This window comes from Protomyctophum bolini, assembly GCF_963924005.1.
Source record: "Protomyctophum bolini genome assembly, chromosome: 4".
Lineage (NCBI taxonomy): Eukaryota > Metazoa > Chordata > Actinopteri > Myctophiformes > Myctophidae > Protomyctophum > Protomyctophum bolini.
In genome coordinates, this window is record NC_137865.1 from 35164755 (window position 1) to 35189966 (window position 25212).

Genomic DNA, 25212 nt, shown 5'->3' on the forward strand with positions numbered 1-25212 from the left:
AGGAATGCACCCAGGGCTCGTAATGGGTACTGCCACACTATCAAAAGAGCTGCGCACGTCCTCGGCCGTCCGCCGAGGACTTTTTCCGGTGGAAAATGCTCCACTTCCGCGGACGACTTGCGCGACGGCCAGATCGCTAACCCATACTTCAAATACAAGGTCTACTAAGAGGATCTAAAACCCAAGAAGGCCTATGACTGGTTTCCATTGGGGTCCGACTCCTTCATATTCAAACAACGTGTCGCATCGCTATGCATTATGAGCTTCATGAGTAGATCAGCTATTTTCAAATGGCCGAATATTTTCAAATATATAAGGCTGAAGTGGTTAATGTATGTTTTGTGGTAATAATCTAAATCTACAAAGTAATCAATAACTAAAGTTTTCAAATACATGTTGTGGAGTAAAAGTACAATATTTGCCTCTGAAATGTAGTGGAGTAGGCCTAGAAGTAAAAGTAAAGTAGCCTACTGAAAATGTGACATACTCAAGTCACAAAATCCAAAAAGTCCAAATACCTCAAAATTGTACTTAAGTATTGTACTTAAGTAAATAGTAAATGTACTTAGAGACATCCCTCCCTACACCCCTCCCTGCCTGGCGGAGAACTGCGCTCCGAGCAGCGCACTTTTATACCGGTAGTTTGTGTGTGCGTGTGCGTGCCATTTCCCCAAATACATTCAACAAGCACGGCTCTGCAGTGCACACATAAGGAATGTTTTTCCTTTCAGCTCCTAGCATCAGCCACATGCAGGAAAACAGGAGTCTTATGTCATGTTTTACTTTAATTTCCTCTCAAACTGAAAATGTTTTGACAGTATACAGTAATAACAATGACCAAACACTGGAAAAAAAGGAAGACAGACATGCTTGTTATACCTGGGTTTGATGTAAGATATATATTTCAAGCTTATATAATTATCATTTACCTTTTATGACATACTGCAAATGGAGACATTAATGGGTAAGACCACTCTTGTAGAGGTTTGGGTTGTACCTTGCCATGATGTGGCATGAGGACGACTTAGAATGATGATGTAACTCCAAATGTGGACAAGAAATTAAAAAAGAAATTACAGTGATTAGAAATTGATAATTCAAAATATGCTTGACTTACATTGTACGCTGAAACAGCACTCAAAGTCACTACCCCCTTTTTTTTGTTAAGAATGGTTTTAGTAGCCTATATAGGCTATATAAACAAATATGTTTCAAAAATCTACATACAGTATAATAATACTGTATCTTGCTTTTGGTAGTGGTAGTGAGTGAAATTCCTGAAGTGAAGTAGGCCTACTATGTGTTTCATTATTGTGTGACAGACTGGCAGTAGGCCTATGTGGTTTTTAGAGCAGTGGTTTTCAACCTTGTTCGCCTCAAGGTCCATTATTTATTCATCATTTGATCCACAGACCACCATTTAATGACATTTAGCCTCTCAGACCCAAAACTAACGAATATTTTGTTATTGTTTTTATAAGATTTTGTCCACAATTTCATGCTGTATTGATGTGTGGTACCATATAGGAGAGATAACAGGTAAATGTTGATAAAAAAAGAACAATAATTTGACAATTGTGTGACTTTTTATAAATGAAGTAATGCTGATGTTTAACAAATATTTAACTCTTGAGAGCATAAAATGAAACCAAATGGACCCGTACATTTGGTTTCATTTTACAGTTTTGGTCTGGTTTCTGAGAACCACTGGTATCGTGCTTAGTTACTGATAGGAAATACCATATCTCTGCTGTCGGGAAGAAACCATCTCCAAAATGTTCATTTTTCAGGAAATGAAGAAAACCATATATTTTGAAAACAAAGCAACACTGCCTCATCAAAGTGGGGGTTGTGACTTTATATATGAGCAATTACTTCCATGAGATGAGGAGAGATTTATAGTTGCTTTAGCAGAAAGTTTGGAGTTATAGTTGCTTTAGCAGAACGTTTGGAGTTAAGAGGTTCTGTCCGAAGTGCTTTTTAGGCTACTATACTGTACTTTTCATTGGTTCAATATTTTCGAAACAACACACAGAATTTTTGAGTGGTGCAACCACTCCAAGGAACAGCAATGTCCGTGTTCACCTATTCACTATGTGATGTTAACCATATGAGCACCAGTATGACTATGAGTACCAGTAGGGGCGCTGTTGTGCCAGAAACAGAGAGAGAGAGAGAGATAGTGCTGCACTGTTGCCTGCTAATGAGAGAGAGAGAGAGAGAGAGAGAGAGAGAGGAGGGGGGGAGAGAGGGGAGTTGCAACACTCAGTTCACACTGGTGTGATTTTTAATGTACCGCAGCGGTTTTCAGACACAGCACATTACTTCTTGTTGAAATGCCCATGCATTATTTTGATTTGCAGAGACCCAAGACAAACACTCCAGCCAGCGCCTCAAGAGATGCCGCTAAAATAACACTATATATTAACTCAAACCATCACACAGACTTCCTCCTTTTCCCGAAGACATTGTTGATGAGCTTGGCCATGGACTTGGAGCCACTGTAGCGGCGCCGCCGGCTGTCGGCGCGGTATTTCAGGTGCTCCATCACATGACGGATGAGCTGCGTGAAGAGGTTGGCAATGTCCTGGTAGCTCTCTGCCGCTGACACCTCCTGGAAGGCACAGTGGCTCTCCTGAGCCACACAGCGAGCCTCCTCCTCGCAAACCTGCCGTGCATGGCACAGGTCACGCTTGTTGCCCACCAGACACACGGGCACCTCCATCTCCCTGCATGGGACAGAGACAGAGATTGATTGATTGATTGACTGACTGACTGATTGATTGATTGACATTTTTATTTCACAGTAGGCCTATGCAGAATTGGTACATTTCAAAACGAAAGCACAACTCAATTCAGAAACTGGTACTTTGTGGACTATCCATGATTAAGCACTTGTTTACAACAGGGTCCACCATTTTCAATTCATCAGAACATTATTTTGTACAAATATACACTGGTCACAGTGGTGGAAAATGTATTTTATTTATGTAAATGTATAAAAAAAAGTATAAAAGTATAATATTTGCACCCGAGATGTATTGGAGTAGAAGTAAAAGTATTGGAAAAACACCACAAAAATAAAGCTGAAGTACAATTGTACTTGAGTACTGTGGCTGGGAACAGCGAGTAACGTGTATTTGAAGTCAGTTATGAGGACAGTTATTTGAAGGACACTGGGTCAGGACACTGAGTCAGGAGTCAGAGGGATGGCTCGTATGTATGGGCAAGGGGGGCTGAGCCCCCCCTATCTTATGGAGTAAAGATGAGAAATTATTATTAAAATGTTTTAGAATAGATACTTTTATATTCTGGTATAATCTAAAGCAGCAACAGCATCAAATAGATACAAGAAAAACACAAAATAGGTCAAAATGGGCTGATTTTTTTACAGCCCAAAATGCTTCCATTGGCTTTCATTGCCTTGAATGATTGACAGCTGCCAAGACACGCCTGCTTGGTTTACTTGCCATTGGGGCTAAAATCTCTCAGCCCCCGAGCCAATAGAGAGCTGTGCTCAGCCCTAATGCCCGCCTCAGACCGTGAGGTCATTGGCTATTGACCAATCGCAGCACCTGCTCGTGTGTGGTTGTTGATGTGAAACTGAAAGAATGGCGGGTGGAAGTATTTTAAATGAAATAAGTTTATTTACTTTATAATCCGTTTTGTCCCGTGTCCGTGGAGGGGAAAATGAAGTTAAGAGACTGGGAGCATATCGTCCATTTTGGATCATATAACAAAAGGAAAGGATACGAAGAATACGTTTTGTGAGTTTGAAATTCTTGCTTGGGGCAGACAGCTGACCGGTGACCGCACACCGGACCCACAGAAAGGTAGAGTGGTCTGCTTCATTCATCTCACAAAGTTAAGAAACATAATCGCTGGTTTAATCACATTGAAAGTGGCTCGAGCACTCATTGAGTTGGGAAGAGAGAGAGAGAGAGAGAGAGAGGCTGTGTTAGTGTTGTTTCGGAGCCGTGTGCGTGCACACGAGCGTGCATGTGTGTGCCTTGCAAGTTGCTTGTTTCGAAACGGCACCGACGCGCGCGCGCGCAACGTGTGCGTGCATGCGTGCGTGCATGTGTACTGTTATAATTAATGACAGTAGGCTGAGCAGCTATCTGTACATACAAATACAAACAATGTTCAGTGGAGTGTTTGTTGTGGGCATGATGCACTTCTGTTGTTGTGGAGCATTTGCTGTAACAAAGTATAGGCCTGTAGTAGTGTCATTGCTGTACTTTGATATCTGGAATATGATGCTATTGCTGCAGGTTGAACTAGTTGGGTAGCATAGTGTAATAGATTTTCTGAGTAGCACTGCATGGGTACTGGGTTGTTGTGGAATGTGATGCTGATGCTGTTGTTGCTGTAGAGTAGAGACCAGTATTCTGTGAACATGCTGTAGTATAGGGTGAACAATGGATAGCATGTTTTTGTATTGAGTTGTACTGTAATTCTGCAAACTGTTAATAAATCAATCAATCAATCAGCATATACTATCGTATATTGGCCCCGTAGCATAAGATTTCTTAGGTAGCCCCTCCAACCAACATCACCTAGAGCCGCCACTTCAGACATAGCCTGTGATACGAGACCTGAACGGAAATGTATTCAAAAATGGTTCAGGTCACGAATCAGATTTCAGACCCTTTGATTACCTTGGTAATCAAATGAAGAAGGCCGTTAATTGGGACTTTTGGGTTGGAATTGAACTACAAATGTTATAATCAACAAGTTAACTGCTAGTATAGTACATCAGTCAATCAACCCTTACTTGTCACATCACAATACAGGTAATATGGGTGAAATTCTTGATTGTGCAGACCCATCATTGCAGTGAGAGGATAGAGAATAAGAGCGTAAAGTGAATAAGGAGAGGGGGAGAGGACACAAATGTACATATGATACAGTATGTAACTAATCTGCATGATAAGTTATGGATGCATCTAAAGTGCATAGCCTACTAGTAAAATAAGAGACATCATACATGTATGTGTGCAGAGAGACCATGTGTATTATTATAGGAATCATATGGACATTATGCTTATTTGTTTGGTGGTGTATTGCACAAAGACAAGTTTATTCATTTTAACTGTCCCTTGTGATCCCTGGTAGCTTTGGTTAAATTGAGTAATGGTACCAGAAAGGAATAAAAGCTGTTGCTTTTGCCACCTGACATTAATTCATGATAGTCTCTCATCCCAAAAACAAGTTCCTTGTACAGAAGGTACGAGTCGTCTTTGCCAACAGGTCACAAAGATTATTTTTAATGACCTAACTAATACTTTTAACTATACCCCTGGACTTAAACCTATTTTATTTTTCCAATCTGTGCAGACATTCATGAGCAAAAAACGGATTAGGCTTACATACCAACAGTAAATCTCTTCCTGTTACATGATTGATATTTTTGGAATAATGTGGTATGTTGGATATGGCCCACGTTGTGGTGTTTTTTAGACTGCATCTCCATCATGTTTCTGGCTCTGAGGTGAATCCCTCCATATATCATGTCAGGTCTTTCCAGCATACAAATTTCCAGCATACCTCACACTGAAGCACATGCTAGTGTATTCGGCAACATGTGTTTGTAGAATAAAGTGGTAGAGATTGTTTGCCTGGAAGTTATAAAGATGAGAAGCCTGCTATTTTCTGTTTACTAAAGAGCTGGAAAGACTCCTGTTACTGAACAAACACTCTAGCAATGGTTAATAGCAAAATAATTATATAGAGCTTTAACTAGTTTTTACCAGCTGCTATGCAATAGCAAGCTGAGTCTATCATCGATTTGCAAGCGTGCAGAGTAATAGTAAGAGAGTGGCAACACTAGCGTTGACTCCCATTGTAACAATGGAATGCTAAGTGCTCATTCTATCTCAATGAGATTAAAAGGATAGAGACAGTCCGGAGAGATAGCCCCACCCCCGCTATTAATTTCCGTGGAAGTTGCTCAGTGGCGTTTTGAAGCACCTGGAAGAACCGTATACTTCCGCATTTTGGAAGTGCAAACGGGCGCTCAATGTTAAAGCCCAGATGCACGGACCAGATGCATCAACGTTGGAGAGCTGCATTCGCCTTAGCAAATTTTGGTTCCTATACCTAAACTACTGCGCTGAAACGGACACAGAGGCAGTTATAGCGCCCCCCCCCCCCCCCCCCCCCCCCGCAGATAATAATAATGCAGCTGGAAATTAATTGATTTAATCAATTCTTGTTTTTTAACTTATTTTTTTCTTTTGCTTTTAATTAAAAGTATTAGCACATTGGCACATCAAGTGTGTTTACATTTACCGCATTATAGTTTGTTCAGATCAGAGTTACACTGTACTTTTCCATTTGACTTCACTTCCAAGTGTCCTCTGGTACTAGCTCCGTTTGGAATCTCATATCTAGACGTTTTAGCTCAGAGAAGAGGTTCCGTGTCAGGATATGGCCCTGCATTCATCGGTAGACCGGGGCTTGAGCCAATGAGCCGTCCAAAAACATTGGCGAAAACCCCTTTCACAGTATCGTTTCCAAAAAGTTAAGATATTAGCTACAGATGATAAACTTATGACAGCCTCAGGCACATACAAGTTTTAGACAGATGTGAAACAACCGCTTACAAAGCTTATGAACACAGCCATTACCATGTTTTCCCAATGCAATCTTACGGAAGCAGTTCTGCACATGTGGTCAGGGGTTGACTGGACTGCCTTTTTTATTTAAGCCTGATTTAAGCAGTTGTTTCACCCCTGTCTTAAAATGTTATGTGCCTGTCCTAAGTTTATCATCTGTATAGGTTCTGATACCTTTGATACATTTCTACCTGTGCAGGTGTAGATACTGTATGAGGTTCCAAACAGAGCTACTAATGCTACATGATATAATATCTGTCCATTGCATTATTTCTTTTAATGTTTTTTTGTGGCTTTCACCTTTATTTGATATTTTTTATGGAGGGACAAGACAGCAGGCTGACAGGAAATGGGGAGAGAGATGGGGGGAAGACATGCAGTAAGGGCCGTCGGGATCGGGAGTCGAACCCACGGCACACTGCCAGACTGGATTAGCAGCCAAGGTGCCTGGACCACTGAGCCATGGCCCAGTTAAAAAAATTAATAAATTAGTTTATAAACATTTATTCTGGAAAATGTATAATTTAATTTATTGAGACCTTTTTGTCCAACAGGTAGGCTACAGTACAGTGTAGCTAAGAACTGGATAAGCCCGGCCTGCATGCCCACTGTCCAAACATGAGCTAATTAAAACATCCTTGTACTGCGTCTTACCCTTTGCAGTCGTGTGCGCGTGCCTCCCTGATCTGACGCACAATGTTCTTGGCATCGATGAAGGACATTCTGTCGCTGATGTTGTAGACCACCACGAAACCGTCTGCCCAGTCCACCGGCTCCTCCAGGATACACCTGGCCTCCGAGCTCTGCCAAATCACCGTCAGCAACCGTATTAATTGATCAGATCCTGAAACAGGCTTGAGACAACGTAATGTTCGAGCATGAAAGCACATGATTACAGATGAACACATGGGTAACACTATGGGTCCTGCCAAGCAACATTACTTCACCATGGTTAATGAAACAACAAGCTCTCTATTCAAGTTTAACGCTGCCCACCTCATTACATAACTATTTTGTGCAGTAGTTATTCTTATCCTGAATGACCATGACACGTGCACAGAGAAAACATGTCGTCATACACAACCTATAATGAACCTGTGGGGGGTGGGGGGTTTCGGACTCGGGAGAGTTAACCGTAAGGACATGCAGCCAAAGCACGTGTCTGAACCCCTAGCTGGAACACAGATGCCTCAACGCCATTAAAAAAAAAGATTCCTACAGTACGTCTGTTGTTTTTCTCCTTACATTGAGGGCCAGGTCATAAAGTAAGGGGAATAGACTAAATGTATAGCATTCCTTCTTTAGAGGACTCAGCTTTACAGTGAGCAGAGGACAATGGCTGGGGGGCAATTCCAATAAAAGCATTAGCCGTAAGCGTTAGCCGTAAAGGTCCTCTCGGCATCTCTGGCCAGCCATGTCGGTGGAGATACATGTCGGAGGCTTTGTGGCTCCTTTCCTTCAAAGGGCCATTTCCTCGGGACACTCGTAAATCTCACTGGACCCTCACGGAAAGGAAGGTACACGTGCTTGGCGAAGGTAAACATTTGAGCAGAATTTAGTTCATTCTAGGTCGGAGCTGTGTGTAGGCCTACAGTAGCAATGTTTGTACAGTGGCAATGATGTGTAGGCATATTGCAGACAGTGTTTGTGGACACTGTCTGCCCATTGGCTGTACACTATGGTGGAAAATGGTGGAAAAGTGGCCTACAGTGGGAACTACAGTAGGCTATAGCCATTTTTGAGTGGGCTGTTGCTACCTTGTTACCTGTGAGCAGGGGTCAAACACGTCCAGGTTTAGCTGTCTTCCATCGATGGACATTCTCTTATGGTACAGGGAGTCTGAGATAAGGCGTAAAACATTATCTTATGGTACAGGGAGTCTGCAAGGAGTAAAACATTCTCTTATGGTACAGGGAGTCTGAGATAAGGAGTAAAACATTCTCTTATGATACAGGGAGTCTGAGATAAGGAGTAAAACATTCTCTTATGGTACAGGGAGTCTGAGATAAGGAGTAAAACATTCTCTTATGGTACAGGGAGTCTGAGATAAGGAGTAAAACATTCTCTTATGATACAGGGAGTCTGAGATAATCCGTTTATACAAGTAAAAGTCCGGAATTCAAAATGTACTTGAGAGTGAAAGTACAAAAGTATGCAGAATATTCGTATGTATACAAATATTTAGAAAATATATACAAGCTCCCAATGCGTCGCATAGTGACGCATTGTGAGCTTGAGGATCTATTTAGCTATTTTCAAATTGCCCGAAATGCATATAGGGCTGAAGTGGTTAATTTATCCATCCATCCATCTTCCAACCGCTTATCCGTAGTCGGGTCGCGGGGGCAACAGCTCCATCAGAGAGCTCCAGACTTCCCTCTCCAGAGCAATGGTTAATTTATGTAATAATGTTGTAATAATAACCTAAATCTACAAAGTAACTAGTAGCTAAAGTTGATCAATAGATCAATCATATGACACAAATTGCTGTATTTTGCGTGTCTTAAGTACCAGGTCTTATTACCTAACTTGAGTAAACTAAAGACCTGGAGGCGTGATCAATGCTATTTGGACACTCAGAATAGCCAAATGGCATTGATCACGCCTCCAGGTCTTTAGTTTACTCAAGTTAGGTAATAAGACCTGGTACTTAAGACACGCAAAATACAAAGACTCGAACCCTTTGCGACATCAAGCTACAATGCTGAGAGAGAACACTCACTAGCATTGGAGGCGTATTCACCGATGAATCTCCTGGTCAGGAACCTCACCAGGACAGCTATGGGGGGACAGAGACACATTAGACTCCAGTGAAACCAACAGGGGGTCTTTGTTCAGTGTTCCCTTGCTTGCCAGTTTATAGTTGTTGTGTGTCATGCCCTGCATGTATGCCCTGGCCAGTTTGATAATAAAGTCATCATTGGACTTGATCTGCCTGCCTTGATCTGTCACATATCGTGACAGCCGTCCCTCGTAGGTTGGCCTCAACCAGTGTTCTTTGGGGGGGGGGTTCCAGGTGGTCCCCAGCTAAATGATGAGAGTTGGTATAACCAGACGGGTTAGATCTGGAACTCAAAAGGAAAACAAATGGACCGTAGAAATCTTAAACATCCGCAATACTTAATTTGAAAGAATTCTATACATTTGGAGAATGTAGAAGAATAATTGTTATTTTGGTCAACATTTGCCTGTTAACTCTCCTATGGTACCAACATCAATAAAGCATGGAATTGTGGACAAAATCGTATCCAAAAACAACAAAATATTCTAAGTTTTGGGTCTGAGAGGCTAAATGTCATTGAATGGTGGTTCAAATCCTGAATAAATAATAGATCTTGATGGGTTGAAAACCACTGCTCATGTTTTTTATTTGGCTGGGGACCCCCGGAAATGCGTTGTCCATGTCTCGTGTATGGTATGCTCTGGTGTGCTCTGGTATGCAGTCCTAGATTGATGCTCTAGGTTTATGTTTACATTCAGACAGAAACGCACTGCAGCTACACAGACATTATACAAACATACAGAAACAAAATGGACACACTTTCTCCTTCTTTCTTTCTGTATGTAGGCCTATCTATTATACCCTGCTCATGTATATTAAACACGCACCTACTACCTAGAGTACAGCAATAAGACAGAAAAACGTATTAGACACACATGAGAGACATGTGTAGTACATGCATGTAGATAGTAGAATCACAAGCCAGAAAAACGGACCCTCATTCTGTATATAGGTCTATAAACACTTGCACGTGTGCGCGCGCACACACACACACACACACACACACACCATGTCCTCCGTAGCCTACTGCACTCCGTAAGTAACAGCCCTGCTTGGCAGTCAGTTGCGGGGGTAGGTCAGAGAGGGACATACATCGTGTTGTTTTATGACAGCAACATAGAACAGATCCAGACAACCACAAGCACCACTGCCACAGAGAGTCAATACTGACATTCAACAGGACACACTCACTGGACTCTTGCCCCCCTGCCTCGTTCTGACCTGCATTTTTATTGAGGCCTAAAGAATTTATTTGACCATCAAAACCGTGCATGACTGCATACACATCGGTGTGCTCTTGAACTCAATTTGAGATTGAGTTTTTAAATCAAGGACTAAAAGCATGGCTTTAAAATAAATATATAGAGTGTGGCCACAGGCAATTGTAATGTAATCAAACATTATATTTAATAGCAAACTATTTATTATACTGAAGACCCGGTCTGGGTGGGCATTTGGCAGAAACCAAAACGTGGATGAAAAAAACGTGGAATCAGCGTCTGTCAATCACAGGGTTTCGGCAAAACGCCCACCCAGCGCTTGTGGCGAGACCCGTCTACAGAGAAGACTGACCGGGATGGTTTACCTAACCTGACTCTGATGGGGCAGTAGAGAGTACACAGGTTCCCCCTCCCTGAACCTGTACTCTCTAGTGCCCCATCTGGCGGAGTCAGGTTATGGTTTACCAGGGCTAACATACTAACTATACTAATGTACTACTGTATATGACATGGGATAACATTGTATGATTCTGCAGACTCATAACTCAAGTTGAAAGGCTCTCCAAATCAATCTGACTGTCCCCCAGTATCAGTATGTGTATAGAACCAACAAATCACTATGTAAATGTAAATAAAGCCAGGGTGAGAATGTGTTTCACTGGTGCATCATTGTAGATTTAGTGTACGAGTGTAAGAATTATTAGAGCATTAGATAGCAGACGGACGGACACACGGACGGACGGCCACACACACAGTCACATACACAAACGGACTGACGGGCGGAGTGCAAAACATACTCTCTCCCCATGCCTTCGGCCTGGTGGAGACAACAAAGTAGAAAAAGAGTATCATATGTGCATGTGCATGTTTTCCTTATAGTAGCAAGGTTAGGTGAACTTTTTGGGAACAACTTCACAGTATAGGCTATGTTCCATAAATGTGCAATTCGAGCTTAATAGTGCGAGAAGAGGGCGAAGGTGCGGGGGGCTAGCGTTTTCCTATTCCCTGTTTTGTTCTGGTCAGTGTTTTTATCAGTTCGTTCATGTATCTGATTGTTCAGGGGAAAGAAGCTTTTTTGCAGTGTATTTCCAGTGGCTTTGAGACTGTGAAACCGTTTCCCATGTAGGCAGCGTCTCAAACAGTCTGCGGTAGGGATGGCTTGAATCCTTCATGATTCCTTGAGCTTTGCTGACACAGCGTTCATCGTACAGAGCTTGGATGGGGGGGTAGAAAGCTGCAGGGGAGAGCTGTACTGTTTGTTCAGTGGGGAGAGGAACTAGAAGGGACTATTCAATAATAAAATCATGATTAATAAAGTGCCAATACCCAAAGTGCCCATATGCTGTGCAAATATTGTTCACTTAAACAATGGTTAAAATGCATACTGTGCAAACAGTAACAGAGGTCCTGTTACGTCTCGCTCCCCATCTCCTTCACATCCCTGTGCTATGGTCTCTGTGGATTCGTCAGTGCCCCCAGAGGGCTCCATAGCACATTCCCAGCTCCACTGCATGCAGTTCCCAGTCTCCACACCTGCCTTCCATCACCAATCACCTCCAGAGTCTACAAGAGCCTGGCCCGCTTCCTGCTCTTCGCATCTTCCCCATGCGGTCTACTCATATGGTAAAGTACAGGCCAGCTAGCCTAGTTCAAACCCAGTTGTAGAGTGCAATTGCTATTATAGCTATACACAGCTATACCAGCCTGGAACATTTGGAGCAATCTTGAAAACATATTAACAAAATAAATCTTGTGGGGCTCCCTAGCTGGCACAAAATCTTCATGAAAATGTTTGAGTCAGTACGCGGCTCAAATGCCGAATAAATAATGGATCTTGCTGTGAAAAGGGTTGAAAACCTAAATGAAAACATCAGCAACAAACCCATCCAGCACGCGAGTGGTGTAGCAGTGGTTGTCAAACCTTTTCATATCAAGGCCCACGTTATTTTTTCAGCATGTGAGCCACGGGCCACCATTTGATGACATTTAGACTTGCTGACCCAAAACTCAAGAATGTTGTTATCGTTGGATAGAATTTTATCCACAATTCCATTCTCTAAATGTTGTAGACATTACTTGTAAATTAAGTAATGCAGATGTTTAACAATAATTTAACTCTTGAGAGCTCGAGAGTAAAAGATCTAGAAGGGTTGGTTACCAACTCTATCTTTTAGCTGGGGTTCCACCTGGAATATCCCCTCAAGGACCACTGGTTGAAAACCACTGGTGTACATACACTGTACAGTAGTGTCACCCACCTGATTTCCCAGCTCCCTCACTGCCCAACAGGGCCAGCTTGATGTCGTTCATGGCTGGACGCCCAGCTCACCTCCTCTCGGCTGCTGCTCTCTGCCAGGTCCACAGGCCCCCCCTCGCCTCGGCTGCTGCTCTCTGCCTGGTCCACAGGCCCCCCCTCGCCTCGGCTGCTGCTCTCTGCCAGGTCAACAGGCCCCCCCTCGCCTCAGCTGCTGCTCTCTGCCAGGTCCACAGGCCCCCCCTCGCCTCGGCTGCTGCTCTCTGCCAGGTCCACAGGCCCCCCCTCGTCTCGGCTGCTGCTCTCTGCCAGGTCCACAGGCCCCCCCTCGACTCGGCTGCTGCTCTCTGCCTGGTCCACAGGCCCCCCCTCGCCTCGGCTGCTGCTCTCTGCCAGGTCCACAGGCCCCCCCTCGCCTCAGCTGCTGCTCTCTGCCAGGTCCACAGGCCCCCCCTCGCCTCGGCTGCTGCTCTCTGCCAGGTCCACAGGCCCCCCCTCGTCTCGGCTGTTGCTCTCTGCCTGGTTCCACAGGCCCCCCCTCGCCTCGGCTGCTGCTCTCTGCCAGGTCCACAGGCCCCCCCTCGTCTCGACTTGGCTGCTGCTCTCTGCCTGGTTCCACAGGCCCCCCCTCGCCTCGGCTGCTGCTCTCTGCCTGGTTCCACAGGCCCCCCCTCGCCTCGGCTGCTGCTCTCTGCCTGGTTCCACAGGCCCCCCCTCGCCTCGGCTGCTGCTCTCTGCCTGGTTCCACAGGCCCCCCCTCGTCTCGGCTGCTGCTCTCTGCCTGGTTCCACAGGCCCCCCTCGTCTCGACTCGGCTGCTGCTCTCTGTCTGCAGGTCCACAGGTACGTGCTCTGTTGTGACTTATGGTGTCAGTGGACTAAATTCTAGCACTGTCTGGACCACGAGAGGACTTTCTGACAGGACTGTCTGACTCCTCCTTCTTTTCTCCTTCTTTTCTTCTTCAAAGGGTCATTTCACTCCCGAGAGACGTGAGGACTTTTTCCCACTCCCTCTCGATCACTCCGTCAGGAGTTTTTTCCAGGTCCCTGTTTTTGTGCCCCCTCCTTGTGCGCTCTTTCTATCTTTCTCTTTATCTCTCACTCTTTTTCTTTCTCTCTGTCACTCCTCTTCTTTCTCTTTCTCCCTCCCTCTCTCTCTCTCTCTCTCTCTCTCTCTCTCTGCCTCTGTTTCACTCTCAAATGCTTTCTCGCTCCCTGTCTCCCGGTCTCACTACTTCTTATTTCCTCCCTCTCCCATTTCAGCCTCTCTCTCTTTCTCTCTCTCTCTCTCTCTCTCTCTCTCTCTCTCTCTCTCTCTCTCTCTCTCTCTCTCTCCTGTTAGGCTGTTATACATTGTCTCTCTATAGCTCTTCTATCTCTTTCCCCCTCCCTCTGAGATAGAGGCTACTCAAGGGTCAGGCCCAGAGTACCGGTAAATGTGTTGTTTTGTTCCTGGAGACAAAGGCTACTGGCTGCACTCCTTTTTTACAGACACTTATAGTATTTTAATTATCCACTGAATAGTGTGTTTACTGTCTGGCTGAAATCTACAGTACTAGAAGAAGCATCATTTGCAGTATAGCAGTAGAACTAGTTTCCGTATCAGTAGATAGTGCTAATACTACTCATAGTTGTAGTAGTATTTCATGGGGTTGATGTCTGGCATCACGTAACTCTCAGTAACAAGAAATAAAAAACAATATATTGTTGCAAAACTTGGCTTCTTATTATATAGCTTCGAGGGAATACTATTTATTGGTAACACTTTTATTTGTCCAAACGTTATTACGGTATGCTTGAATATGCTTGTTATATGCACAACTGAATTGACTTAACACACATTTGGACATTCTTCAAAATAATATAATGTTACCAAAACATGCATATATTATGTATTTGGTCCTAACACATAATTTTTTGTTTTCTTCACATCATACATTAATCATGTCTGATCTCATGTAGACACCTAATGTTATTACTTATTATAAAGATATTGTATAGTGGAAAAACCTTACCACACATGAACAGCGCATACAGCATTGCACTTTGGAGTGAGACACAAGATATAATAATTACAAATAAAATAAAAACACAAGGTACTCTCTCTCTCTCTCTCTCTCTTTCTCTCTCTCTCATCTATCTCTCTCTCTCTCACACACACACACACACACACACACACACAGACACACGCACACGCGCACGCACGCACACACACACACACACTAGGGGTGTAACGATATAGTAACTGTATCGAAATATCGTTTTAATCATTGCAGAATCACTTTGGGCCATCCATCTCCATTGGCTTCCCCACCACATGAAATGTGGCGCACGCAACCAATAAATCATCTGCCCCTAACCGCCATTTCACAGATGGGAACATCAGCCAATAAAACACAAATACATCTTTAGACTTCAACCACATTTTCCCCCTGCGGTCCAACCTTCCCCACTGGGGCCCTGTTCCAAAACTGTTCTATTTGATCCTGTATCTGTGGCCGTTGCTCAGCCTTTTACAGAAGAAAGTCTGTTAATTGTGACTCTGCTGTGTTTGGGTTGGTTTTAACTCTGACTGGAAACCTAAAACTACACTTTCTAACCACTTAAAGTTTTAAACCATACTTTGTTGTGCATCAAATAGCAAACATAGCTGATCCACAAGCTCACAACATCTCGCAAATTGAACTTGTATATCAGCTATTTTTGCCGAAGGTTTGCCTATGTTCACCTATTAGACTTGCGCCCATAACTTTATTTTGACCATAGAACATTTTAAATGTTGTGTATGTATATCTTGAGTTTTTATGAGCTTTCCCAGGCCTATAATATAATATAATATAATATAATATAATATAATATAATATAATATAATATAATATGTAAGGGATAATGTCTGGCTATAGGTGCTAGGTGGTTGGGAGATAATTAAGCAGAGGTAAGGTGGTTAATCACCCTCAAGGTGAATTATCTCCCAAAAATGACCACCTAGCCAGACATTATCCCGCTTATTCAACGGCTAATACACAAATGAATAAATTGACCCAAAAGTGACAACAAAACAAAGTATTGCCTTGCTTACGATAATGAAAGTATTCCAAGTTGGCCTTGTTTCCACAGAGGCAACAAGTCGCCTCGGAAAAAAGGAAGTGAGTGTTGATCAAATGGAATCAATTTGTGGGTAGAGCATTGTCTATTTCTCGCTTCAAATGTTTTCAAAAACATCCTTGAAAGCATGTTGTTTAGTTAAATGACATTGTGTGTTAGTTTACATGGCTGTCATCTTGGGTTACAGCATAAAATCCAAGCAACCCGGAGGCTGCGAGCCTTTGATTAGGCACCAGTCTGTTACAGAGCGGAGCGGCCATTATCCATAAATAACACACCGCTGAATTTGGCAATTGACCAATCAAGGTGATCAAGTCCCGACTTACGTCCCAGTAGCTACCCTGAATCAGTCCCTTTAGGGAAAACCCATGGCCACACAATCCGTTGCTCCGGAACTACTCTGCCAGGACTGGGATAACCCTAACCAGATTATGGCACGTGGAAGGACTAGGCTGTGGGTTGACTCCTGTCCGGGCCCCTCCTACGTCTCACCAGGTCCATGCACTCCTGCTCTCACCAAGACCAGGAACAGGTCCTTCCATCTTCAGGATATACCGTTCTATATACAACTCAATTTGAAAATGCCTCAAAGCCTCAGAATGACTCACAATTTTGGTTGTTGTTGTTGCTGGGCTAGTTGTTGATGTGTGTTTGGATCATGGAGTGGAATTTAGATACCATGAACCAAAAGCAATAACGATGGAGCAAAAAATAATAATGTAAGTGCATTATGTCAGTTCTCAGCCATTCACTGTCCATGTAGTCTGCCTGGGGCTTTCTCAAAGGTTTTACCAAATATGCTCTTTCTTGTCAATGGTGTTTAGAAATCTCACAGCACCATGGTACAGCTCGCATGAGAGGGAAAATAATTGTTACCAGACATTTTCATATTTAAAAGAAGTTCAGATGGGGATGAAGTAATGGCCTATACCTCACTTTAATTCTCGGATTCATCTGATTGTGGAATGTAGGGATCAGAACAGAATTAATTAATTCATCTTGCGTATTTGGGAAAAATATGTTTCCAGTGATTGGCCTAATCACACATAATCCTAAACCATTACATCTAATCTAAATCTGACCCATACTGCAGATTGTTGAAGCATTCAAACTTGATTTAGTTGGTTTAGTAAAATAAGAAAATAAATACAATAATGATAATAATAATAATAATAATAATAATAAACTAAATTAACTTTCTAAATCCCAAATCGTGTCTGTGTTTTTCCCTCACATGCCCCTCAACATTCAATCTCATAATCTCCTCAATGAACATTCTACATTCCAGCTCTGATCAGAATCAAATTCCTCCGTTTTGATTCCAGGGTGAGAGCATACAGTAAGGCCCAGCCACCCATGACACCACAAGACCCCTAGATACAGAAAGAAAGAGAGAGACAAGAGGAACCAAATCTCTTCTCCAAAAGAATTACCAAAAATAGCATTGCTGCTATTTTTATATACAGTTGTAACTACAGGTCTGCTTTACTAAGAGTAGAGACTTGAAGTGGTTAACCCATTCAGGACGGGAACCCCTTTTGGTGTTTTAAGCATTATGTTATTCTCTAGCTATTGAAAAATAGCAGATCTACAAGCTCATAGCGATGCACCGAGTGCCGCGGTAGATCTGCTATTTAAAAAAAAACCTTGAAAATGTGGCGCAAATCTTTGAATCATTTTTAACTCAAATCTTTGTTCTTTCTTTTGGGGGGTGGGTGTCCTGAAACAACATATTTTCAGATGGAGGTCCGCGGCCAAATACATAAAATTCTGGCGGTCCTTGACATGAAAAACGTTGAGCACCACTCTACTCTACTCTACTCTACTCTACTCTACTCTACTCTACTCAAACATTTCTCAAACTTTGCTTTATAATAAAATGATTCTTTCTTTTTCAAACAAAGTTTCTGCATTTCCTGTATAGCATGAGGTCAGAAACCAGACATGACCTGGAATCCTGGATGCAGTATCTTTTGCCTCATCCCTCTGAGACATTGGCTTCTCTTAATTGTTGATCAATCCAGGGGGATTTTCAGCACAATACATCACAATAATAACAACAAAAATTTGCAGAAGAAAATAACGGACCAAAAGGGTGTAGGCTGAAGCTAGAAGCTTATTTTTGCCTACCCCGATTGTATGCAGGAAAAAGATTACAAAATCAATCAGCAGTATATTCGACAGAAGAGAATAAGTAACAGGGAAACAGAAATCTCTGAAGGAAAATCAGGGTTTCATAACTTCGAGGGTTAGTATGGATCTGCACAGTGTAGCAAAATGATATGCCACCTGGCTGCGCAAGACCATATAACACTTAGATAGATAAACTCTAAAAAAAAATATATATATATTATATATATATATATATATATATGTATATAGCAGGAAACAGAGACTCATACCAACCATATCCTCTATTCCAATGTTTTATATTTATTGATTACCTTAGTTTTGAACATTGTTTTGAATTTGGTGACTGATGTACATATTTTTAGTTCTTTGTCCAAGCTCTTCCATAAACGTACCCCTCTTACAGATAAACATCTGTCCTTTGTATCGGTCCTTGCATTGGCTCTTGTAAACACACCTGTCCCTCTGAGTTCATATCTATTCTGGACTCACGAGCTTTGAACAGCTTCTGCATGCAGGGTGGAAGTAAATTATGATGTGCCTTGTACATTATGACCGCAGTGTTCATATCAGCTAGATCTTATCATTTTAGGGTGTTATTATTAATAAATAGTGGATTGGTTGGTGCTAGGTATTCTGATTTATTAGCAATTCTTATGGCTTTCTTTTGTAGCAGGAAGATGGGGTTGATGTTGGTTTTATATGCATTCCCCCATACTTCCACACAGTATGTTAAGTATTGGAGTATGAGGGAGCAGTACAGCAGATAAAGTGAGTTATTGTTGACAAAGGGTTTTAGTTTATATAGTATTGCAATTGTTTTGGATATCTTTGACTTTATGCTTGCTATGTGCGGCTTCCAACAGAGTTTGTTATCTATGGTAACACCCAAGAATTTATGTTTGTTTACTTGTTCGATTTCTACATTTTGAATTTTTAGTTTGACTGGTTTGTCCATTTTCCTTTTACAAAAGAGAATATACTTAGTTTTACTAAGATTTAATGATAATTTGGTTTAGCTTTGATTGTACTTTTCCTTATAGGGGCATGGTGGTCAACGACCTCAATTAGCAGCTTGTTAAAGTCGACTAAGTCATTCTTAAGATACACAAGATCACTCCCCCCTGTCAGGTGTAAAGGAGCAACTTGGACACTCAGGCATGAAGGAAGCATGAGTTCAAGTCCGTTGCTCTCCCCTTGTCCCCCATATAAGGGGACTAGGTTGGTGGAGGGTGTGTAGAGCCCAGGATCACATTAGATGATTGACACGGGTGAAAAATGGGTTACAAAATCGTGGGATAAAAAATATATTAAAAAAATAAAAGTTTGCGTGGAACAATGCCTAGATCTCTTCTGTAATCCTCCAGTTTAAAATGTTTAAGACTACGCCTTATAATCACTCTAGGTGGCCTTTTTGGAACCTCATGTTCTCTAGTAACTCTGAGGACCCCCTATAGGGGTCCCGGACGCCCTGTTGAAGACGCCTGCTCTCTGACCGGTGAGGACCAATTTGTTGGTCCTTACTGCTTATGTGCAGTAGGAAATTGAGAAGTGTTCCAATATGAGAATATCGATTAAAACAGTGTTTGCTCAGCAAGCAGGCCTGCATAAAAATAACTATTGCACACAATTTATTCATTTCTGTCAGTGCAAACAGTGTCCACACACATGTGTCTGCAACGGTGCGACCCACAATACACAGTAAAATCCTCAATGTTTTACTGTGTATGTATGTCACGTCAAAGTAAAGACAAAAGAGCTGAGAGTAAGTTCCTGTGCACCACGACCACACCAGCGCTGTCCAAAGTGCGGCCTGTGGGCCAAATGCGGCCTGGGGACATATTTTATACGGCCCTCTGCTTCATACCTGAATTGGATAATCCCAGTGTTTTATTAACCTGGGCATTTCCCAGAGTATAATTTGTCAGCATTCAATGTTCCTTGTTGTCTCATTCTGAAGGGGTCAAAACATTTTATTTCATATTTAACTTTGGCCGTCTGGCTACATTTTGGTAGTGAAATAAGACTGAAAAAAGGCTGAGTTATTTTTGTATTTTGTTCACAGCACACCAGCACAGACCATTGATATTAAATATTGTTGATGCAGTTACATGAAATAATGTAATGGTTTTATGTGACTTTGTTATCTGAAGGCACATTATGTCAGTCGAGGAGATGTAGTTGGCCCTTGGGTGTTTTAATATTTTCTAATATGGCCCCCTTTGAAAAATGTTTGGACACACCTGGCCATGGTTGTGGTTGTGGGCCATGTTTACTCTGTATGATCCCATATATCGCCCATGCACCGGCTCAGGCCTGGCCACGCTGCCTGCCTTTACAAGCTAAGCTAAACAACTTCAATGTGAGAATGTACAGTGAAATGAAATGGAACTGAGCACACATATGACTTAAGACCCCGAGGCATGGTTTCAGTTAGTTTGAAGTGCAGCGATATAGAAGCCCCTCTCAGCCTGATGACATCATTTCAAAGACCCTATTGCTTTTGTTCCACAAACCAATTAATGGACCCCTCTACTTTGTCGCCTTATAGCCTCAGTTCCATTCTAATAACCCCCCCCCCCCTCGCTCTCACACACACACACACACACACACACACACACACACACACACGCACACACACACACACACACACACACACACACACACACACACACACACACACACACACACACACACACACACACACACACTCGAAGCACCTCCAGCCATATGCTCTCCCTCATGTTGGATTCCCATATTTGGGCAATGGCAGAGACACTTTTAAACATCGTCTGAAGTCAAATAGATGTGACGGTTTGGCCGGGTGTATTCTGAGGTTCCACATTGGTTTCAGTTATCAGAAAACATTCAAAACCTCGGTTTTCACAACATAGCAACAGTCAAAGCCTAGATTAGAACAAAAATCATCCAACCATTATCTTCTCCTCCTGAAAAGAAATGGGAAAAAAAACATTTATGCTGCAAGTACAGACCAAAATAAAGCAAAAGAAAACCTCTTTATGTTAACAATCAAGGGACCACTCTATTACAAAACAAACGAGGAAGTGAGGAGTGCCAATTAATCTGCAAACTGCAAACCTTCCTCTAGCCTTCTAGAATCTAGAGGAAGCTTTGCAGTTTGCAGATCATTTGGAGTGTAGATGTAATAAAACAGACCTCTGCATTGAACGAGTGAGTTTAAAGTTTAGGAATAAGGTAGGTTTAACTGTTTAAGCATAATTTACTTAGGTTATGTAACCTGTACGCCCGGGGCGAGTTGGTAAAGGGTCTCTAAAGGGTCGTCTGGTATTCACAGACAGACAGACACAGCCAGGGACACACATAGCTGTTTATAGGAGTGGATAGCACCAGTCAAAAACTGAAAGGGAGCAAAAAAGGCAAAAAAAGAGAACAGAAAAGGCAGGAACGAGACAAATGGGGAGACAGAGACAGGGAGAAAAGAGATGGACAGAAAAGGAATAGAAAAAGATGGAGAGCAAGAAAGAGAAAGTGGTACAAACAATATGGAAAAGGGGGCGGGCAGGAGAAACAACAAACATGTGGCAGAGGTTTATTGGGCGATGTAGAACGGGGTAGAGCAGACACGAGCAGGGTATAAACCATGATTTGATAACATATCATGCTCAATTTCCCTTATTTTACTCAACATTAGCCACAGGGTGACTGGCCCCATAAAAAAACCCTCTCTCATCTGCCTCCATACGTCTTCATTCTAATCATTGGCTGTTAGATCTGGATCCCTGTGGACGTTTTCTATAGATCAAAGACACAACTTTTACAGTATGCCAGTATAGTTTATTTTTGCGGTGCTAACCGCTCACAATAAAGGGCTTTGTGTGTAGGTCTGTCTGTGTGTCTGTTTGTTTGGAGCACAGAATGGTTTGTAGACGTATTGACCCCTGCAGATCATTGGGGTCATTCACACTGAGCAGTCAGCTAATTAATAATAATGGATTGCATTTTTATAGCGCTTTTCTATGCACTACGTGCCTACTCAAAGCGCTTTACAATGGTGGAAGGGAATGGGAGGTGAAGCGGCTAACAGTCGACGCCAGCGTCCTCACTTCCCACATTCACACATCAATGGTGGCAACCACTGGAGGCAAGGTGGGGTTCAGTGTCTTGCCCAAGGACACTTGTGTGTGTGTCTCTCTCTCTCACACACACACACACACACACACACACACACACACACACACACACACACACACACACACACACACACACACACACACACACACACACACACACACACAATTTTTTATAATAATATTAGCCTAATGTATGTGTCCTCATGCAGAAAATTAGAAAGTGCTCCATCATCATAAATCTTGTTATTAATGTGAAACATTATGTCCTATGTGTAGATTAGCACTCTTTCAACGCACTACAATTAGATGTTTAATTCCCAAATAGTAGAAACAGTATAGATGGAACGGGCATAGGGTGGATACTTGAAGGGTGTATTTTAAGATTCTGTCAGGTAACAGGCAAAAAAGATATGTCCCATGGGGTTCATTTTTAACCTATCTTACACATCCTGACCCTAAACCCCAAGATGAAACAAGCATAACTTTTGAAGGAAACAACCTACTGAGACAAATTAACCAACTTTTCTATACAATGTGGACCCAAGGAATTCATTAAAGTGGTTATTATTAAGATTCAAGCACATCTTGACTCTATTGCAGGACAAAAACTGCCCCCAAATAGCTGAAAACGTTCAGATAACATCTACACTACAGTATACTTTTTTTACTTGGAGGCGGATTATAGCACCACCATGTGGTCAGTTGAAACCATACAATTTCAGAGGCTACATTTTGTTTCCAAAGTATTTGTGTTCAATGTTTCAACTTTTCAAGTCTCTTACATCTTACTATCTCACAGGAAAATTAGCAAATGTATAGAGAAGAGAACAAAAAAAAAACCCTGCAACAAAACAATACTCTGGCAGCCCCAGGCCAGTACTCCCAATTAGCTGATAGAGTCATCTATTAAATGATCATCATTCTTAACCTTATATTGTCTATTTGAAAGTAGTAGATCCACAAGATTACAGCACATTGTGAATATTCTTTTGACATTTTAACAACACAAATCTTGTATGGGGGTCCCTGGCATCACATATATATTTTTTTTTTGGGGGGGTCCACATCTCAATTTAGGGGTCCTTGACATGAAAACGTTAGAGAACCACTGGTTTAAATCATATTTTATAGGAGAGGCAGAGTTCTAAGATTAGAGAGGCATGGCTCCAGGTCAAGGCAAAAATAATATAGGTCTAAAGCAGTGTTGATTTCGTCAACTAAAACTATTGTCGACTACCTTTTTTCACTGACGGAAACTAAATGAAAACTAAGCTATGTTGACTATATATGATGGCTATATGATGGCTATGATGAATATTTCATCAACAAATAAAAACTAGACTAAAATGTTAGGAATGGATCTAGTGGACAAGAGATCTAGAATAAGTAAAAGACACGAGTCATTTTACACTTGCATGCTGAAAATAGCAGATCTACAATAACATTGTAGATCTGCTATTTTCAGCAAGTCTAAAATCAGCCATTACGACGGACGGCATCAAGGCCCGCCAAAATACATTTTAGTCGACTAACTCAAGTGTAGATTTAGTCGACTACAACCTTAAGATATTTAGTCTAAAACTAACTACCGGTAGACTAACACTAAAACATTTCAGATGACTAAAATATGACTAAAACTAGTTTTATTCCAAAGACCATGACAAAACGAAAATCTAAATTTACTGTCAAAATCAACACTGGTGTAAAGCACCTGTAAGTACCTTGACAATCCACAGCACAGGGTAAAGAGAAATCACTTCCACAAATCACATCATATTTTTGTTTCACAATGCTTCTCCCCACCTGTTCCTATTCTTCATCCTGACTGAACAGCAATTTTATATAAAGCACAACAATTTATCCTCTTTCCGTATAAAACGGTGTGTGTGTGTGTGTGTGTGTGTGTGTGTGTGTGTGTGTGTGTGTGTGTGTGTGTGTGTGTGTGTGTGTGTGTGTGTGTGTGTGTGTGTGTGTGTGTGTGTGTGTGTGTGTGTGTGTGTGTGTGTGTGTGTGTGTGTGTGTGTGTGTGTGTGTGTGTGTGTGCGTGCGTGCGTGCGAAAATCGGTCCAATCATAGGTCATAGTATTTCCTCCCACTGAATAGTAATACATGTCTTTTTCTTTCCGTTCTGTCCTGGCTGGCCAATGGGAAGCTGTGTTGTTCAGAGTACATTTCCTGCAGCTTTTTCAAGAAGAACTTCTCCAGTTCACGGCCCGCTTTGGCCACCTCAGAGTCTGGCTATAACACAAAGCACACAACAATTAAGACACATACTTTATTAGTGTCCTGTTTAGTGACCACCTGTTCAGAGGTGTAAACTGTAAAGCACAATTGGTACCACCTCAGAAAATATTTGGTTCTCCAAGTACCACCATAATAACTGCTGTTAAAAATACAGGAGTGTATACCTGCCCTTTTTGTTCCATTCCTACACCAATAATGCTGCTGCTCTGACCAAACTCGGTCTAATCACTAATCAGCACAACACAACTGATGATATTTCTAATCTGTTCTCAAATCTTCTATTAACTGCTAGGTGTGCTGTCATGCCCATTTCAGCACGGCTGGATAGCCTATTTCAACCAATTGCTTGGTCAGAAGAACTATACCTGTATATAAATATTATTTATTTCATTCCACTGAGCGACTCATCTGTATACCACCTGAGGGGGGGCTCAATACCACCAGTGGTACAAGTACCAGTGGTTGGGAACTGGTTCTAATGCACTGTAACAGCCAGGGACTCTCTCCCACGCCCTCTCATAATAATAGCGTATACACTTAATTTCAAAAATAGATCTGTACTCATTATGCAAATGTATCCGAGATCCAAATTCTACTTCGCCTATCGCTGATGACACGTGAGTAGTTGGATGAGGAATTAATTATGAACAATAATTCGATTATAGTTAGGTGAAAGCTCAAATCATATAATCTCTAACCTTTTAAATTTTATCCCACGATTTTGTACCCCATTTTTTCACCCAGTG

General features: G+C 42.1%; 1 protein-coding gene across 2 annotated transcripts; it reads right to left on the bottom strand.

The window, feature by feature from the left end:
- Positions 1-803: 803 nt before the first annotated feature.
- Positions 804-13086, bottom strand: rerglb (RERG/RAS-like b). 2 transcript variants are annotated; one of them, XM_080761478.1, is made up of 5 exons: positions 12881-13086; positions 9343-9399; positions 8378-8459; positions 7275-7423; positions 804-2729 (listed from the first exon to the last, which is right to left on the bottom strand). In XM_080761478.1, exons 1-5 carry the CDS (start codon positions 12930-12932, stop codon positions 2548-2550), a joined length of 522 nt encoding a protein of 173 aa, XP_080617604.1. In that variant the 5' UTR covers positions 12933-13086; the 3' UTR covers positions 804-2547. The 2 variants fall into 2 exon arrangements, with proteins under 2 accessions (XP_080617604.1, XP_080617603.1); XM_080761477.1 differs by having other exon boundaries at positions 8386-8459; positions 12881-13077.
- Positions 13087-25212: the final 12126 nt, after the last annotated feature.

Excerpts from the sequence above, each read along its gene's own strand:
- rerglb (XM_080761477.1), bottom strand. The coding sequence starts at position 12,932 with ATGAACGACATCAAGCTGGCCCTGTTGGGCAGTGAGGGAGCTGGGAAA. Across the intron at positions 7,424-8,385 it reads TGTTTGACCCCTGCTCACAG|AGCTCGGAGGCCAGGTGTAT; the intron begins GTAACAAGGTAG and ends GTGATTTGGCAG. Across the intron at positions 2,730-7,274 it reads CGCGCACACGACTGCAAAGG|GGAGATGGAGGTGCCCGTGT; the intron begins GTAAGACGCAGT and ends TGTCCCATGCAG.